The 19,653-nt window shown below is 41.8% G+C and overlaps 1 protein-coding gene across 3 annotated transcripts in view; it reads left to right on the top strand.

Annotated features, from left to right (window-relative positions):
- CHD6 (chromodomain helicase DNA binding protein 6) overlaps positions 1 to 19,653 on the top strand; it is a 139,655-nt gene that overhangs the window by 87,923 nt on the left and 32,079 nt on the right. For all 3 annotated transcript variants that reach the window (XM_048498809.1, XM_048498810.1, XM_048498808.1), the window contains 15 exons: positions 713 to 778; positions 1,616 to 1,674; positions 2,117 to 2,234; positions 4,648 to 4,734; positions 6,298 to 6,432; positions 7,117 to 7,238; positions 7,797 to 8,040; positions 9,972 to 10,148; positions 10,864 to 11,007; positions 12,241 to 12,496; positions 12,742 to 12,952; positions 13,638 to 13,833; positions 14,449 to 14,613; positions 14,766 to 14,945; positions 16,118 to 16,228. In XM_048498809.1, the coding sequence (XP_048354766.1) occupies positions 713 to 778; positions 1,616 to 1,674; positions 2,117 to 2,234; positions 4,648 to 4,734; positions 6,298 to 6,432; positions 7,117 to 7,238; positions 7,797 to 8,040; positions 9,972 to 10,148; positions 10,864 to 11,007; positions 12,241 to 12,496; positions 12,742 to 12,952; positions 13,638 to 13,833; positions 14,449 to 14,613; positions 14,766 to 14,945; positions 16,118 to 16,228 (2,271 nt within the window). The remainder of the gene's footprint in view (positions 1 to 712; positions 779 to 1,615; positions 1,675 to 2,116; positions 2,235 to 4,647; positions 4,735 to 6,297; positions 6,433 to 7,116; positions 7,239 to 7,796; positions 8,041 to 9,971; positions 10,149 to 10,863; positions 11,008 to 12,240; positions 12,497 to 12,741; positions 12,953 to 13,637; positions 13,834 to 14,448; positions 14,614 to 14,765; positions 14,946 to 16,117; positions 16,229 to 19,653) is intronic.

Raw genomic sequence — 19,653 nt, forward strand, 5'->3', positions numbered from 1 at the left:
CCTTGTTCACTGTAGTTTCCAAGCAAGAAGTTTCCCGGGGCCTGGTCATTGTGTTATAGAAATGCAGTAATGGCTTTTCTTTTTGTTTTTCGGTAGCCCTAAGTGTGTATGTGTGTCAGAGAGTAGTCGAATGAATTATACGGCAATCCTACACTTACTCCAGTCAAAGCTTATTGAAGCCACTGGGCTTAGACTGGGGTAACTATATATGAGTGTTCCACAGGGGTAGCTTTGTTCAGAGGCATAGCTGGGTCATACTGCGCCTGCTGCACACTCTGCATTTTCCACCCCTACCCCCACCCCCCGGCGCCCCACCCCCAACACACACACTTACCTTAGTTCAGCCTGAAAGTGCAGGCTAGAAAAAGTGGCCTGTTCACTTGAGGCTGAAAATGGCCTGGTGGGAACTTCACTTTCCAGGAGACCACTCTGGTAGTTCTAAGGCCATGGTGGCGAACCTTTGGCACTCCATATGTTATGGACTACAATTCCCATCACCCCTTGCCAGTCAATTGGCCATGCTGGCAGGGGCCGGTGGGAATTGTAGTCCATAGCATCTGGAGTGCCAAAGGTTCGCCACCATTGTTCTAAGGGAATTCTCAAATGGGATCCAAGGGTTTGAGATGTTGACTTTGTCTCTTTAAATATTTGATGCTTTGTGGCCCTGGATGCTGTCATTTCTAAGTTCTCTTCCTCCTGTTGGGACTTTCAGGAACCTCCTGAGGATGATGCCAACATCATTGAGAGAATCCTTGCCTCCAGAATGGTGCAGAAAGAGGTGAGTGGCATTTTGTCTTGGAGACTCTAAACGGCCCCATTCTAGATCATTCTCTTTGTTCTTGGTTGAGATTTGTCAATTGACTACAGCAGGGATCTGCAACATGGTGCCCATGACCACGTGATGCTGACATAATTTCTTGTGTCCTCCAACTGCTTTTAGAAAGTGGGTGGGGCTGGATAGGGATTTTGCCCTGCTTCTGATTAACCACCAGAGTTCTGTTTGGCTGTGCAGATTTCTACAAAATGTTGCTTTGGCAGCAGTTGCCAGCACAGCACAAGGTTCTATATGTTGTGTTATGGAATTAAGCTGTGGCAATCAATTTGCAGCTAGCTCTGCCTCCTAGAAGCTATTTTGTTGCTGCACCCACTGTGTGGTGACAGAATTCCAAATGTGCCTGCATGCTCAAAAAGGTTGGGGACCCCTGAACTACACCGTATAAACTCTTGTCAGTAGCAGAACTCTCATGAGCGATGTACTTTCCTCCTGCAACACTTGAGGGCATAATATAGAACCTGTGCCCCTTCCTACTGTGCAGAATTATTAAAAATCTTGAAATTGCACTATTGTTGGAGTTGAGCATATAATTTGCAGTCATCCCAGTGTAGGCTTCTTGCTTAGGTACCTCTTCTGCTCCACCCAGCTAGACTCCCAGCTTTGTTTTTGCTTCCTCCTGTTGGAGTGCTTGAGGGATCTGCTGCATTGTGCTTATATCCTTCTATTAAATTAAATTAGTGCTCAGTTCACATAAGATCACAGCAATGACATAGTTATGTCCTTGTACCTGTCCTGTCCTCCTTGCAAATGATATTTACTGAACACTGTCTGTATTTCCAGACTCACCCTGGAGGACTAGCATACGAACTGGAGGAGTTCTATGTAAAATACCGTAATTTGTACGTATAGCTTGTGATTTTTTTTCTCTCCAGCATGCTACTGTTGTGCACCAACTGCAAAAAACACAATGACCATCTCATCCACCCACCCGATCCTGTTTGCCTTCTCTTGTTAGGGAACAAATGGCAGGCAGCACCCCCCCCCCCCCCCGCTTTGTCATCCCCTTGGGTGGAAAGTCTGGTGCCTGCAGCTTCCTCAGTCAGCAGGTTGACCTGAACTTCCATTCACCCTTGTGAGTCATCTCTTTTAGCTATGGCAGTTGACAATTCCCTACGGGTCTGCCTGCCTGCCACCCTCTGCTTTTCTTCTCCCCTTGGTTTCCAGTTATGCCTTTTAAGATCCTTGTGTTAGGGATGCTCTTGGTTTGCTTTCTCTTGTTCCTGGGGGTGGGGGTGTAGGGTATCTTTTCTTAATGTTGTTAATTGTGTTCTCTGTTTGCAGTTCTTACTTGCACTGTAAATGGGCCACAATGGAGGAGCTGGAGAAGGATCCACGTATCTCTCAGAAGATAAAGCGTTTCCGCAACAAGCAGGCACAGATGAAGCACATTTTTACTGAGGTGAGCAGTGGAACTGACAGACTTGTCTTGACATTTTCCCTTTTCAGAATATGTGATGCATCACTTTGTCAGGGCTGCAGTAGCTGGCAAGACCTTTTCAAGCGTCAGGTTTCCAAGCAATGTGTATGCACAGTGGGGGTGGGTGGGGGCGGGGGGAGAGGTACCAAGGTGCCTTAAAGTGGAAATGTGGCCAGCTGCCGTAGAAATAATTGTAGGGATGATCAGATGTCATCAGCTACATACCTGCATGCATACTTGTGCAGGAGCTTTGAATACAGGTCTCACTCAATATGAAAGACATTTGACAGAATTTATTATTCTGTTGCTGTACTTGTTACCTGTGGCTTGTTTCATGCATCCCTGGTGGGTGTAAATCAGGGCACTAGGAAACTGAAATTGCTTTCTAACAGGGGCTGTAAATCCTGGGAATTTTCATCCTTTTGTCTGAAAAGGTTCTTGGTGCAAGTGCGAAAATGTTTCTGGTGGAAAGTGCCACATTATTCCCCATTGTCTAGATGAGCAGCTGTTTCTCCTTTAGTAATGCAGGGAAGACTGTGGAAGTGTGATTGATTAATGCAACAGAGTCTCTTAAAATCCCACATATTCTGCCATGGAAGGCTATGGCTACCAAAGAAAGAACGGGCTTCCTTGCTAGGAAGCTGGGAGGATAGGACCTCATTCTTAGCAAGCAAGACAGTTCTCTCTGGTACATGTAGTGTTCTTTGCCAGAACAGGTGGGATTTTAGAAAGGCTCCGCCATGTTAAGCAAGCACACATCTACATTCTTCCTACCATTCCTGTTAGCACTTGAGGCAGAGGGAGAGAGGAAACACAGGCAAGGAAAAATGGCTGCTGGCATTCTAGAGCTTTGGAGTTGCTTCCTCTAACTCATAAGTGTATTCATGGCATGGGAAGGATTAGGGGCAATGGTGGCCCAGTTTGATGAAAAATTATTTGGTTTATTATACTTACATGCCGCCCTGCTCCTGGTGGGCTTAGGGCAGCTTCTGGCATCAGAATATATACAACAAATATCACACCAATTAGTAAGATACAATAAACCTATACATTAAAATAAAATTTGTAAATAATAAACCTATACATTAAATAAACCTATATTTAATGTATAGGTTTATACATTAACCCATATTTAATGTATAGATATAATAAACCTATACATTAAAATCAAACCTATACATTAAAATCAAAATCAAATGCCAAAAATGGCATCTAAAACTTTCCAACAATCATTAATTAAAGGCTATAGTGCCCAGGAAAGGAGGGCAAGAAGATGGAATCATCAGCATATAATCCAGATAGAAGATGGAAGACTCAGAGAAGGAATGTGGGTTTTGTCTGATGGCATCTTGCATATTCCAAATCTGTGCATTCCTTTGGGGATGTGATCCTTTTGTTTCAGAGAATACTTTTTCCTTAGATGGATGCCTCTGCTTTACATAGTGGTTTTGGGTATGATATTTTGGAGATAAAAAAACTGGCAGCCTTCGGTTTCAGTTTGCCCACTAACAGTTTCCCATATGGCCCCCAACATAGCCCTGATTCCAAGGAAACTTTTCAGTTTACATATTTTATCTGCTCATTCAACAAGCAAAAGATTCTTAATTCCTAGCAAAAGAGTTTTGGCCGAATTCTGCCTTTATTCCCTGCACTGTGTACTACTCCTTGGCTTGTTTCTGAGGTCATTCATTTATGGAGCAGGAAATAAGATGGAAGCTCTCTGAGGTAGTAGAATAAACTGTAGCCCTTTGGGGGAGGGGATGTCATTTTTAATGTTTCCTTATTTGAAAAAAAAAACCTGAAAGTCAAAACAAAACAAAAACAAAACCCTACTCATAAATCCCAAGTGTTCTAAGCTACCTCCTTTGCTGTGTACTTTTCTATCTTCAGGGTGTTTTCACATAGGGAAGCATTCAAACATTTGTACACCATCTTCATTTGGAACTGGTGCTATCCATTCTTCCACCTTGATGCTGCTGGCTCATATCTACTTCATTCCACTGCATGCGTAGGCCCCCAAGTCAGTAGCAGAGATGCATGAGGAGAGAAACCTGCAAGATTGCTGTTCATACTGTGGGAGAGATTGTTGGAGAGCTTTTTGCCGTGCCATAGTTTGTAAGTGTGTAAGTTAGCAGGCAGAGCAAACCATAGGCCCTTGCACTGTTCCAAGTGTGTCCCCCATAAATTTTAAAAAGGGATGTTGCAGTACAGAGACCTAACACTTTCTTGCTGGCTGGTGTAGGAGGATGAATGCTTGCCAGGCTGTGTGGCTTTCATGTGCCATGATCATCTGACAGGGCCCTGGACAGTGGCAGAAAAAGGGGTTCTTTTATTTCCCCATGTCTGGTCTAGATTAATCTCTGTATCTCTGCTATTTTATTCCCTGCTCTTTTAGCCTGATGAAGACCTGTTTAACCCAGATTATGTGGAAGTCGACAGAATCTTGGAGGTGGCTCACACAAAAGACGCCGATACTGGGGAGGTAGATGGTATTCTCAGCATGATTATTATTTGCAGCTCACAGCATCTTGGTCCCTTTAGTTTGTGTCTGACCACAGGGTAGGATGCAGACAGAGCTTCTTAGTAACATGCTGTAGTATAAAGCTATGCCACCATCTGTCTGAAAGTTGCCAAGGATGTTATAGTATGGTTATTTGTAGAAGTTTGGCAGTTTTATCCAGCTGACTCAGCAAGCCCAGTGCCAGAAAAAAAAAGTAAAATGCAGAGTTTGTTGGAGACTAGCTCCAAGTGCCTGCAGGGCATGTTTTTCTTCTCCTCCTATTAACACTGAAGCTGTGGTTGCCTTGCAGTTATTGCATTTTTGTGAACTAGGCACCCAGACCTACAGGTGGCTATATGAAGTGTGGGATGGGTATGTGCTCAGGGAATTTTTTTGATTTGTTTGTATATCCCACAGAAACACAAATGCACGCACATATATTTCGCATATGAGTTGATTAGGAAATATAGATTTTAACTTGAGCTATTGTTTTCAAGTTTTAGTTAGTGTATTTTATCTTGTTTTAAAAATGTTGTGAATCACCCCGAGCCTGGAATGGGAGGAGAGATATAGAAACGTAATAATAATATTAACATTAATAATAATAACAATAACATTACAGTTAAGAACATTTTCTCTTTCCCTGGCAATTAACACATAAATATAGCTCCTCACTGATATATATATATATTTAAGCTGATTCATGACCACCCTAGATGGTCTGAACAGCATTGTAGCCCCAGGTTGGAACAGTTCTGTACAATTAAAAGTGTGAACTTGCTGCTGTACAAAGTTCACAATGGTGTTCGTGTAAGATCCTCATTATTCCTGTTTTTGACAGTAAAAAGTACCTTACTGCCTCTTCTCACTGTTGATGGGATGACAGGAGAAGGCACATAAGTGCCTACAGACAACTACTTTTCAATAGGGTTGGTGTGGCAAACAAGAGTCTTACATAGTCTGCTTTGTTTTCTACTACAATCCCTGTAATTCACTGGCATAGTTATTTATTTTATTGGATTTTTTAAAAAATTGATCCAAGGAGCATACTGTACATTTAATAATTATCAATTAATTATCAATTAAGGCATAATAATTATTAGTTATTAATTAAAGCATAATAATTGTTACATGATCCCGAGTATACATTTTTCCTCACGAAGCTAAGATGTCACTTGCAAGAATAGAGCAAATTCCATCTGGTCTGGTATTTTTTGCAATAATCCGACGATAATCCGAGGCAAGATAGCTATACCTTCTGCCCCTTTGAACTTAGGGTTGTGTTTGTCTAAGCAAATCTCCTCTGCTCCAGTAGTGTTGAGTTGGCTAGTGTTTACATTGTTGCACACAGCTCCCATTACCTTTGATGCAAGACTACTTCCCTAATCCCTTCCTCTTTGAGATCCTTACTTTTTTTTTGGAGACTTCATTTTTCTTAATCAAATTTGCTAGCTGTGCTGTGTTTCTTGGTAGGATTCTTCAAAGGCTTCCATCATTTGCTCCTTGTCACTTCTTTTCTCAGTGCATCTTTTTTCCCCCTTGCAGGAGGTGATTCACTACCTGGTAAAGTGGTGTTCATTGCCTTATGAGGAAAGCACGTGGGAGCTGGAAGAAGATGTTGACCCAGGGAAGATAAAAGAGTTTGAATCTCTGCAAATCCAACCAGAGATCAAACCCTTGGTAAGAAATCATTTGTGAATAAAATTGGTCGTTCATTCAGAAAAATGCTGGTACTGCTAGACAGATACAGTTCAACAAGATGGTAATATCCAGTGCTTCTGATCATTGGCAGCCTTTCTCAAGATGCTGCTCCTGCTGTGGTCTTCCTCTAGTTCCTTTCCTGAAGTTTCTCAACTTCGATCAATCACTTTCTCTGTTACTAAACCTTTTCCTTCTTTCATCCAAGTTTTTCATGTAATATCCTGCTGTCTGTCCTTGACTATTCATGTGATGTTATGGTTGGCTAGTTACAGATTTTGTGTGGTTCGTTTTATGGTGACTCTCAAATGTGTTGTGCTGCAAGCTCTGCTTAGGGTGCTTGTGGTTATCCTCTACAGCACAAACTATGGGACTTCTTTGATTAGTAGAACTGCACACTTTTTGAATAAGAGTCCAAATTCCAGCAGTCCTGATTGCTTTGCTTCTGGTTTTGCCTCTTTCTATCTTTTCCTTTTTCTGAAAATAGTTGGTATACAAAATTTTACAGGGTAGGGTCTTGAGCAAGGATGTATTTGTTCCAGAGGAAGAATATGCTTTGTTCCAGAAAGGAGACTTGTTGGAGGGGTTTTTCTTTCATATATACTTTACTCATTTTGTTAAAGAGAAGCTTAGTTTGTGCAATAATTTTCTGGTTATTCTTCCTAGGAGCGCCCTGCTTCTGAGTCCTGGCAAAAGTTGGGAAAGTCTCGTGATTATAAAAACAACAACGAGTTACGGGAGTACCAGTTGGAGGGAATGAATTGGCTGCTGTTTAACTGGTACAACAGGTGAGTTGTGGATGGCCAGGTGTCAATGTCAATGGATGCATCAGTAGTGTGAAGACCTTATCTTGAGATAGTGATGTGGATTCCAGATTTATTGCTGTTAACATTCTTGAACCCTTACAAAATATAGTTATTTGTTTCAAAGGAGGTAGTGGGGTAGAGCCAATGAGTACAAAGGCTCGTCTAGAGGAAGTGTTATATTACTGTTAGTCAAGAATAGTGTGTAGGACTTTTTGTCCAGTAGTGAGCTTCTGGGGCTTCCTCTGTCAAGTGAAACCAGGACCCTGTGGGGCTAACTGCAGTTCTGCAGGGCCTGTAAGATGGAGCTGTTCCACCGGGCCTACAGTTGAGGACAATAATGGTTTCCCTTCTCTCTTCCCTCCTCCCTTTCCTATCCCCAAGTATATTTTATTTCCAAGGCACCAAGACATTAAATATTTATAGTTTTATTATTCTTTTATTATTGTATGAGTATTGTTGATGTAAACTGCTTTGAGCCCCTCTGGGTAAGAATGGCCTAAGAAATTAATGAATAAATAACCGTTTGTGCTCCTTCTATAGGAAGAACTGCATCCTGGCTGATGAAATGGGTCTTGGGAAGACAATTCAGTCAATCACATTCCTTTCTGAGATTTTCCTGATGGGTCTTCGAGGCCCATTTCTCATAATTGCTCCACTTTCAACCATCACAAATTGGGAGCGGGAGTTCCGCACATGGACTGAGATGAACGCCATTGTGTACCATGGCAGCCAAATCAGCCGCCAGATGATCCAGCAGTATGAGATGGTGTACCGAGATGCACAGGTATGTGATTCTTTCAGATCATAAGTGGCAGATTCCTTGCTTTTCACTGCTAACTTGCAGAATTGCCCATGATATTTTGGGGCGGGCAGAGACTGTCATTGGCCAAAAGCTCTAGTCCCTATGGGTAGGATAGAAGAAGAGTTTGAATGAAACCGAGACCTTAGTGCCTCTGTGACCACTGCTGCTAGCTTAATAACAGTCTCCTCACATTAGGCTTTAACTTACTCCTTCACTGTACCCTGGAACCTAGAAAGCAGAGAATGAGGAGAGACGTTTCTGGAGAAGGATGGTTATTCTCCTTCTCAGTCACAGGTGTTGATTTAAATTATATTTAGTGTCCCTCCCCACCTTTGTTGTACATTGCTTGCTGTACTTAGCGGGGTCTACGAATGGGAGCAAACCGCTCACAATTTTATGGCTGGATGGGCCCTCTGCCTCTCTTCGTGCTCAGATATTCTTTTTTCATCGTGATTTCGATATTATACTTTTACAAGAGACATGGTCAGCAGAAATACTTGAACTAGATGGCTACCATTTTTATAAACTGGAAAGCTGTGCCTGGAAAAGGTCCAGTGAGACATCAGGGAGGCTTGGGAATCTTTATTTCTACTTCTCTTAAAGTTAAATGTATAATGAAACCTACACTAACACAGCTGGCTATGGCCATATTATTGACATGTGAGGAGGGTAGCTTAATTATCGTCAATGCTTATTTTCCATCTGTGACTAGTAAGGCACTTGTGGAAGAAAATTGGTTAGCCTTCGATCATTACATAGCGCAAATGATACTAGAATATCCAGAGGCCCATATATTAAAAGCGGATGACCTTAATGCACGTCTTGGCCCAAATGACACCTTCCTGGTAGACAAATTCAAACTCTTGATGGACAAATTCAAACTCTTGATGGACAAATTCAAACTCTTGATATAATATTTATATTATCAGTCTATTGGTGGCTCCAGGTGTATCTTAATCCTGAAGGTCTCCTGTCATTGATAATACATGATACTTTTCAGCCTAGATGGTTGTGAGCAGTTAGGGATGGTTTAATTAGGATCAGTCTTTTACCTAGTGCCCTTCTGGCCCAGCATATTATTGTTCAGGCAAAATCTATGGTTAAACAGAGAGTACAAGATATTGAGCATCAACAAGATTTGACAAAATTTTCTGACTTTTTGCTCCCTCCCTCAAGAATATACATTATGAGGCTGGCTTATCACCCAACAAATTTAGATAGCCAGACCCTTAGGAGAGTCTTTACGGTGGCCAGATGTGCACCTACCAAGTCGGCTGTGTTAGAGGGAAAATATAAGAAAATTCCCTATTCTGAAAGATTATGTTCCTGTGAAATTGGAGAAGTAGAGTCCATGGAACATGTTATCTTCCGATATACAAAGATGAGTGGATAAAGCTCTTATATAAATATTTCTCTACTTTGGGTAAGGCTGGTTTAGAAAAATTGTTAATTGATGAAAATTCTAATGTTTCAAGACAGGTGGCAGAATCCTGTGCCTACGCTATTGAAACTTGTTGTCGGTTGAATTTATGTTTTTAGGCTATTTTAGATTATAAATATTATTTATAACTTAATTATGTAAGTTAACATAACATAACATATATGTATATAGTTGTTAGTTGATGACTGTAAAATAAGTAAGTACTTAGTGGGGTCTGTGTGAATGGTGGAGTTCTTCTAGGTGTGGGCAACTACTGAGTGTCTTCATGTGACACTGTTAGTAGGACAACAAGCACCAGCTGGTTAGTAATACTGCAGTGTGTTCCCTGATTGAGGCAGCAATTACAGCGATCTTTCTTTTGCCGAACTGAGAGTGGTGCATGTAAACTCCTGGTCAACTAAGAACTTCAGAGGCTAATCCTCACTGTTGCCTTAGAGGATAAACACCTTCCTCTTGTTTTGATTGTCCTTAGGGCAGCCCTCTTCAAGGGCTCTTCAAGTTCCACGTGGTTATCACTACCTTTGAGATGATCCTTGCCGACTGTCCTGAGCTGAAGAAAATCCAGTGGCGCTGTGTGATCATTGATGAGGCCCATCGGCTCAAAAACAGGAACTGCAAGTTGCTGGAAGGACTGAAGCTGATGTCTCTGGTGAGAAATTTCTGGTCATGTTGCTCTTCGGAACGCTGTGGGATTCTTATTGTTGTGAATGGCTGGAATGTATGCAGGATGCCAACTGGGGTGTACCCAAGAGAGACAGCATCGATGTGTATTCATTTCTAATGCTGTGGCCTATAGCCCAGACACTGTTCTGCCCTGCTGTAGTGCAGTACATGCCCTGAGGTTTGCAATGTTCTATAAAATGCTGTTCTTCATTGTTGTGCAGGTCTGAAAAGACACCAGAGGGAAGATTCTCTTACAGATGCTTGCTAGTTGGGTATTGCCTTCTTTATATACCTCCTAGAGGCAAAGACTGCACAACTTTTCTCCACCTTGGTTTTGAAATGTGACACTTGAGTTCCATCACTGCAGTCCTCCTATTGGTCAATCCGTGTGGCTACTCATGGTTCCATTTGCAACAAGTTTCTTGAAATGCTAAGAGATTTCTGGTAGGGGGATGGTTTGCGTGTCCTTTAGATGGCAGTGAATTGGACAGAACAGGTGCTGTACTGAGATAATGTGAGAACCTCTTAGAAGCTATTTTTTTCTAAGACCTAATAGTGGATGATGTGACCTGCAGACTGTCTTGAGTCAGCTGCCTCTGTTTCAGAAGTGAAATTATTTCCAGGGCACAGTGTGGGAGGAGCCCCCATTTTACTTTATCATCTGAGCAAGCAATCCTGATTTTTCTTTTCACTGTGAACAGGAACACAAAGTGCTACTGACTGGAACACCCCTGCAGAACTCTGTGGAGGAGCTCTTCAGCCTACTCAACTTCCTGGAGCCACAGCAGTTCCCATCTGAGACTGCCTTTCTGGAGGAGTTTGGGGACCTCAAGACAGAGGAGCAGGTAAACAAGATTTGGAAGCGTTAATGCTCTGCAAATGAGCAGGGCAGGGCTTAGTTCAGTTCTAGAAATCCCTACTAGTGCAGATTGAATGGAGTTAATAATGTCTATGAGATAATGCGCTTGAGCAGTTAGGTGCCTATAAAAAAAATTGGGCTTCTGTGAATAAACAAAACTGTATTAAAGCAAGTGAGTGGTTTACAGTGGTGTTGGTCCAAAAGTAAATTTCAGAAAGTCAAGAATAATCCTGACCCAATGAGACGTAAGTATGCAAACTTTCGGTTTACCCAGAACTATTCACCAGGCCAGATGTTCTAAAATGTACATGGTGTTATGAAGACCTTCTCATTCTGGCATATGAAAGAGCTGCTGACATGCAAAGAAGAGTCATGTTTCAGGTTGCTGGAGGCCAAGGGCCACAAAAGGAAGAAATAATCGACAAACTGAACTGCACAGCAACAGTACCCTTCAGAGGGGACAGGATTTTAGTTTATCCATCCCACCGTTTATTATATGTGTAATCTTGGTTTCTTCTACTGTTTGTGATGTCAGGCATTTTTCTGATTTTTGTAATTATAGTCCTATTATGCGGTTGGTTGTTTGTCTTAGGTTATTTGATTGCATTGTTTTGTACTGTGTAATCTATCTTGAGCCTCCACAAGGAAGGTGGACTATAAATGAAGAAAATAAAAACGTGTTCTGTGAGCATGTCCCATCAAAGCATATCTGTGCATAAGTATATTTACATACATACACACAATACTCCTTTAGTTGTATCTTTTCATCCTTCATGTTGGAGAGCAGCTGCTTGCATCTATACATGCAAGTTAACCTGGTGCACTTTACAAATATCCAGCAAATCTCTAGTACATAATTATTGGATATATTTTTATGCTGTTTTCTTACATTTCATCTGTCCCTGCACAAGAGGTGTAACCAGTATACATATTTTTCATATCCTTATGCTTATTCACCTTTCTAGTTTCTAGCCACAGGTATCTTTGCATGTTTACACTATACTCACTTGCTCACTATACTCACTTTCCTGCCTGATACTGACAGAAAGGAGGAGCAATAAAAAGATTGTGTCCTTACAATTTGCAGGTCTGGGGTTCAGATTTCACCAACATGCACCTGACCTCATTGAGATCACTTCTTTGTGATGTCCCACTCTTTGCTTACCTGGGCTGAGATCATAAGCAATGTTATAGGCCCTCCTTCTTCTCATCCTTACAGGTTAAGAAGCTCCAGTCCCTCCTGAAACCCATGATGCTGCGACGTCTGAAGGATGATGTGGAGAAGAATCTGGCACCCAAACAAGAGACCATCATTGAGGTAGAGCTGACCAACATCCAGAAGAAATATTATCGGGCTATTCTGGAGAAGAATTTCACCTTCCTGTCCAAGGGTGCTAATCAGCACAACATGCCCAACCTCATCAACACCATGATGGAGCTGCGCAAATGCTGCAACCATCCCTACCTCATCAATGGTAAGGGGTAGGACTGGAAATCAGTCACTGCAACACTTTTGGCCTTGTGATGGGAGAGGGGATGGCCAATGCAGTTTTTTCTTTGTCAATTGTTTTAGTGAGGTGTATATGTCTAAGAGATGGAATGGATATGGGCATGGGTGTGCGCCAAAGGACCTTGCAACTGTTTCCTGCCCTTCTTCGTGTATATTAACCTATTGGGCTCCTGGTGATTTGTTTCTCTGTTCTTATCTACTGTGGTCCAGGGGCAGAGGAAAAGATCCTAGAAGATTTTCGTAAAACACACAGCCCAGATGCTTTTGACTTCCAGTTGCAGGCAATGATCCAGGCAGCAGGCAAGCTGGTGCTGATTGATAAGCTGTTACCAAAGCTGATTGCAGGCGGGCACAAGGTGCTGATCTTCTCCCAGATGGTGCGCTGTCTCGATATCCTGGAGGATTATCTCATCCAGAGGCGGTCAGTAGAGCCCAGGGAGTTTTCACCATAGAGAGCATCGCTCAAATCAGTGTCATCTTTCAAGAGCATCCTTAGCTGACAGTCCGTTTTCTTACCTTCTGGGTTTTGTTTGTTTGTGTGCATATCATACACAGATCCAATTTTTGCTTTGCTGTATACGCCATTTCTTCCTTGCTGTCTGTGCAAGTTCTTTTTTACACACCCTATTTATTAGAAAAACATAACGAAAGATTGTTATTTTGAGCTAATTCTCCTGGAATATACTGTTTGAAATGGTGACCGCTGTTGCCCATTTTGCAAAGTTTATATCACTATAGTCCTAACAAAAAGTGGGGAACTGGGGCAGAAGAGATCTGTGAAGGACTGATGATCTGATTAAGCAGTGAGTTCATGAAGGATTTGAGATTTAAAATGGGGATGTCTTATGGCTAATCTTGTTAACCACTATCCTAGTGTATGGTGGACTTACTGGAACCCTAAGCAGAGTTATGCCCTTCTAAGCCCATAGACTTCCATGACTTTAGCAGAGAGTGACTCTGTTTAGGATTGCACTGTGACATTCTAACATGCTATTTTAACGTCTAGTTTTCCCTCAACTACAATTGGTAACAGAAAGTCCTTATCTCTGGTGGTGGTGTTTCTTTCTGCTGTTTCCAAAGCAACCCATTTCCACCTCTTTATGCAGATACACGTATGAGCGCATTGATGGACGAGTGCGTGGGAATTTGCGCCAGGCTGCCATTGACCGCTTTTGCAAGCCAGATTCAGACCGCTTTGTCTTCTTGCTCTGTACGAGGGCTGGAGGTCTGGGCATCAATCTCACTGCTGCTGACACCTGCATCATCTTTGACTCAGATTGGAACCCCCAAAATGACCTGCAGGTATTGATCCCCAGAAAACCTTGGAATGAGACCACATGGATGAAGGGGCTAGCCTGTGTTGGCACATAGGCCCCTTCGCACATGCAGAATATTGTACTTTCTATCCGCTTTCAATGCACTTTGAAGCTGGATTTCAATGTGCAGAATAGCAAAATCCACTTTCAAACAATTGTGAATGTGGATTGAATGTGCATTATTCTGCATGTGCAGAAGGGGCCATAGTGCTGCTTAGGGGAATGCAGCTTATATGAAATGTAATTGGAAGATGTGAATCTAGCTGCTCAGAAAGCATGTGTTTCTATGCTTGAAAGGGGTCATCTATAGCAAATATACACTTTCTCCATTCACTTCTTCTTTTCAATGTGTTCTTTGGCAGAAATAAACTCTAAAGTATTTTCATGTTGGCATCTTTTATATCATCCTTTCATATTAGAGGCCTGCAGTGAATAGCTCTTCCTTAGCTGGTTACCGTTGTAGTGAATCCTTGAGGGGATGGGTGATTCTAAGGTTTGGCATTAGTATGAGAAGGGGAATGCTATCCTTGGAGAAAGCAGGATCTCCCCTCCTTTTGCCAGCTCTGTTTCAAGTGGTATTTGTCCTATCTTTCTCTTACAGGCGCAGGCTCGCTGCCACCGAATAGGGCAAAGCAAGGCAGTAAAAGTTTATCGCCTTATCACTAGGAATTCTTATGAGCGTGAGATGTTTGACAAGGCCAGCTTGAAGCTCGGTTTGGACAAAGCAGTGCTACAGGACATCAACCGTAAAGGCAGCAACAATGGGGTAAGGGATCCAAGGAGTTTGGGACCTGTGGCTAACTTTTGTTCTTCCCCAGTATTTCCTTGGTTACCTGCTTGTGAAAGTGGCCAGAGTTCCTGCTTTTTTAGTTCCTGCCCTAAAGGGAATCTGAGGGACCACTCTCTTGTCTCTGGCAGGTCCAACAGCTCTCTAAGATGGAGGTTGAAGATTTGTTGCGAAAGGGAGCTTATGGGGCACTAATGGATGAGGAAGATGAAGGCTCCAAATTCTGTGAGGAAGATATTGATCAGATCCTGCAACGGAGAACCCAAACAATCACTATTCAGACTGAGGGAAAGGGCTCTACATTCTCCAAGGTTAGTTTGTGCTCACTGGGCAGAAAACCAGTTGGGCCACAAAGTGAAAAATATTATTTGCTCATCAGTAGTGCGTGGAATGATGGATGATGAGAAGAGCAGGTTCCTAAAGTTTCCAGCTGTAGTTTTTTCCAGTTGCTGCTGTTTTTTTCCCTAAGCCTGTCTCTGATTCTGGCAAGGATTCCTTTTTGTAAAAGTTAAGCCTCTTGGGCCTTCGTGCACCGTTGCATTCTCGATTAGAATCCCTCAAGCAGGCACAGTCCCATCTTCTTTCTGTGATACCTATGATGGTTGCTGAAGAAGTGCAGTAAAGTTAGAAAAATAACACTGTTATAAATCATAATGGTAATTTTACAACGAAGACCGGTTATAAAGAAGGGGAAGGCTATTACCATAGCTGATTAGCTATATGGAGCACTCTTATGGATTGTTTCTGTCTAGCACAGGGATCTGTGACCTGCGGCTCTCCATATGTTCATAGACTACAATTCCCATCAGCCCCTGCCACCATGGCCAATTGGCAGAATCACGCCAATTGGTCATGCTGGCAGGGGCTGATGGGATTTGTAGTCCGTGAACATCTGGAGAGCCGCAGGTTGCAGACCCCTGATCTAGCAAGAGTGTTCATTTCCTGGAGACTCAACTCCAGCCTGCTTCTTGCCTTTCTTATTCATGTCAGATCTCTGTGCAAGGACTGGAAAACAATAACACCAATAGAGTTTCCAGGGAACAGGGATTGAAGGTCTGACCTCTCTGTGTTACCTTCTAAGTCACTTGTTCCTAATCTTAATGTGTCTGTATTTTTTTAAAAATCTCACCTTGTCAGCAAATCCTTTCTAAATTTTGTGTTAGAGCAGCTAAATGTAACATCCAGCATGGTATAATTACTCAAGAAAACCTATCTTGCGCTTCTCCTGGTGTCTGCTAGGATCTAAATAGGGTACTGCTATCTTGGGGCTTGATGTACTTGGCATGTGCCTTATAGAATTGCAAGTCACTTGCAAATCTAGCTGTATTTTTAATTAACAGTTTTACAGCTACACTCTGGTGTTATATCTCTTGATGGTGTTATTTCTCTCAGTGCAGACATGTTATTGTGGCTCTGCATAAGGAATGTATAACTGCTACTGTTGGGTTAGGCGTAGCTCTACTAACTTTCATTTCACCCCCAGGCCAGCTTTGTTGCTTCTGGGAACCGAACTGACATTTCATTGGATGATCCCAACTTCTGGCAGAAATGGGCAAAAATAGCAGAGTTGGATACAGATGCAAAAAATGAAAAGGTAACGTTACTGCCTTGGAAACAAACCTAGACAGCTGTTTGCAGCAAACTCTGTTAGCTTCTTTGAGGGAGCGTAGGATTTTGTGCCACAGTTGTTTATGTATGTAACTGTTTGTAACCCAATTTTCTCCAAAATGGAGAATTCAAAATGCCTTCCAACATTGTTCTTCTCGTTTCCATTTTAACCTCACAACAACCAGGTAAGTTGGGCTGAGTGACTAGTCCAAGGTAATCCAGCAAGCTTCTGTGGAATATATTTTAGCCTGGGTCACTCAGATCCTAGATGGACATCCTAATCACACCATGCTGTTGCTCTGTTATGTATACTGAAGTGTAGATGCTGGATGCAGATCGTGTGAGATGGGAGAATCTTTTGAAATTGTGGGATTCTGTATCCCTCTCTGGAGTCTTCTTGAAAGGCCAGATTTATATGTGCAAGAGAATGAGGAGGGAATGAGGTGATAAAGGACCGAGATGATAGACTGTACTACAGCAAATTAGATTATAGGTCTACCTGTGTTAAAAACTCGCTGATATGCTAGTTCGTTCTTTAAGGATGTTTTTAATGCAAGGGAGTGTTCAGAATTGGAATGTCCCATTTATTATTATTATTTATTATGTGATTTTTATAACACCCTTCCCTTATCAGGCTTAGGGCGGTTTCCAACTTCAGTAAAATAATGCACAATAAAACAATATGTAATAAATACACTATAAATAATTAAAATTAAAATTAAAAATTTAAGCTTAAAATAGCAAACAAGTTCAGTTCAGCAGTTTAGTCTCATCTGCACTCATGGACTCCTCTTCTTACTGGCCTCTCTAAGCTAATTTGGATGGAGCGCATGCAGAGGGAATCAATAAGGAAAATAAGGTATAGGTGGAAAAGGAAAGAAAGTACATACAAAGTGGGTACAGGATTGGGGAGGGGAAGGGAAGAGAGGAGAGGAAATGAGGAGGGAAACCAGAAGGGAAAGAGGGTGGAAGGAAGGGGAGGGGGGAATGATTGGTGTTGATATAACCGTAGTTGCCTCAACCATACACCTGGTGGAACATCTCTGTCTTGCAGGGCCTGCAAAATTGTGCAAAATTGCACATATTGGTGTATGTGTATCTGTTTTTGATTATTCGCAGCCTTTGAGACTTCAGCTAAGTGGAAATGTGGCATAAAAATGTTTTAAGTAAATAATAAACCTCTTCACCTCATGCTATCAATATGACCTTATGAAGCCACCATTAGTCTATCAGGGTCAGTACTGTCTACTCAGACTGAGAGGGGCTCTCCCAGAATCTCATGTAGAGGACTTTTAAATCACCTACACAGATTCTTTTAAGCGGAGATGCCAGAGATTGAACTTGGGACCTTCTGCATGCAAAGCAGATACTCCACTGCTAAGCCATTGGCTCTTTCGACACAAACCAAATAAAATGTTTTGAGCAGGGAAAAAAAGTTTCCTCCATGGAGTTCCGCATGGTTTCTAGCCTAAACCGTTTTACCCCAAAACACTTTATTTGGGTGCTGTTCTCAAGCAATGATTTTTCTGAAAATGGTTTTCTGGAAGCATTTCTTTTATAGTGCAGAACTCCCTTTCTCTTTAAAACATTTCGCAAGATAGTCTGTAGTCCTCAGACTTCCTCTTCGTCACCATTTTGTGAGCTTGCACTGGCAGTCTTGATCTGTATTCTTCCATTTCAAAACAATTCAGAGGGTTGTGCAGTGGCATAGGACCCACGGGGCTTGGGGTGCGGCGCCCCGGGCAGAGCAGTGGCGGAAGCATGGCCAGGCTGTGAAGGGGGCGTGGCATTCCAGAGATGTTCCGGGGCGGGCAATGTTGTGGCAGGGGCGCAGGGCGCGCACGTGCCCCGGTCACAGTTTCTCCTTGCTCTGCCTCTGGGGTTCTGTTTACATCACTCTGTGGGCATGACCCCTAGAGAATCGCAGCATTAGACTTTGAAGCCTTGTAGCATTGGATCTGTAGATCTATTTTAAAAATACCTGGATGACCACAAAATGGTGGTCAGGAAGTGTTTTCGAGAGGGTGAGTGCATAGAAACAGGAGTTTTGAAAATGTTTTGCAAATATTTGCAAAGTATTTTCAGGAACTTGTGAGGAAAGGGCTATTGTCACCCTCAAATACTATAAGATTCCCTCAGGAGGAATTAAAGCATCTTTGGAATGGCTGTTTATAGCCGAAAAATGGAGTGAGAGGGAAGATGTCTTTCTCCCTTTAAATCACTGTGTTCATTTAAATGATACCTGCACTGTGTAAAAAAAAATCCTAGAAAATAATTATAGCATTACACAATTATGTAGTTCTAAAATGTAGATTGTTGCTCCTGTGCTTATCCTAAGAGGTGGCCCATTGTGATAAAGAGCTCCCTTTAAATTCAGCTATTTGCATCCTATCTCTCAAAATTTCCCCTTTGTTCCTTCCCTTTTTAAAAATTAAAATCCCCCTTCTGGTCACTGTCAAATTGTCTAGATAGTTTGCAGCAAAATATAAAACAATATATAATGGTAAAACAGAGCAACACATTCAAAAGAACAGTCGTAAGTCAGCAGAAAAAGAATAATTCACCAGGCAAACACATATAAGTTCTGTACACAAGTTCTGTACACATTAAGTACCTTGCTGTAATAGTATCCATTGTTGTATAGAATGCTGATAAAAGTCAGCAAGACAAGAGAAGACTTTTACTGATGGAAATATAACTGCTTCCAAAAGATTCATAGACAAAACACAGTGATTGAAGTTTGCATTAACATTCTGAATTACAATTTTCGTAACAGCTGATAATTCAGTTCTTGCTTCAATTTTTTTTTTAAAGTCTTTAAATTAAGCACCAGGTGGAATTTATCCTCAGTTCCCACACTTAGTAATTTAGATTCTCTGTGCTATAAAATCAAATCAGCTGACATTGTGGGAATGTAAGATTCATGCATATAATTGAGTCTTTTTCTTTAAAAACTGATCTATTATCTTGTGTTTTCTTCCCCTCTTTTGCTGATTTCTTCAACACTGTTTCAAAGTCAAATATCAGCAGAGACCAGTACGAACAGCACGCTATAGAGAGGAACCTCGTTATTTTGACAAGATTATCTTTCTTTCCGTATTTAGTACATTGACAACTGACAGACTGTTCTTCTGGAATGAAAACAGTGGAGCTTACAGTTTTTATTTATAATATAGAAATAGTTTTATATTAATAAAACGTTCTGTGCATTTTTATCAAATTGGTTGTGCATTTGTGTCTTTAACCTCAAAGAGGAGAGCTGTGGTTTTTTCATAGGAGTGGGATTCTTTTCCTCTGTTTAAGGCTGATGAGAAAAGCAGGCAGTGATTCAGCCTGCAGATTTTGTCTTCCTCTGATACTGGCATGTATCCACAACAGTTGCTCCCTCCCCTCCAAACTGTGCTCTGCCAG

Source organism: Sphaerodactylus townsendi, linkage group LG05, assembly GCF_021028975.2.
Source record: "Sphaerodactylus townsendi isolate TG3544 linkage group LG05, MPM_Stown_v2.3, whole genome shotgun sequence".
In the NCBI taxonomy this organism is placed as follows: Eukaryota; Metazoa; Chordata; class Lepidosauria; order Squamata; family Sphaerodactylidae; genus Sphaerodactylus; species Sphaerodactylus townsendi.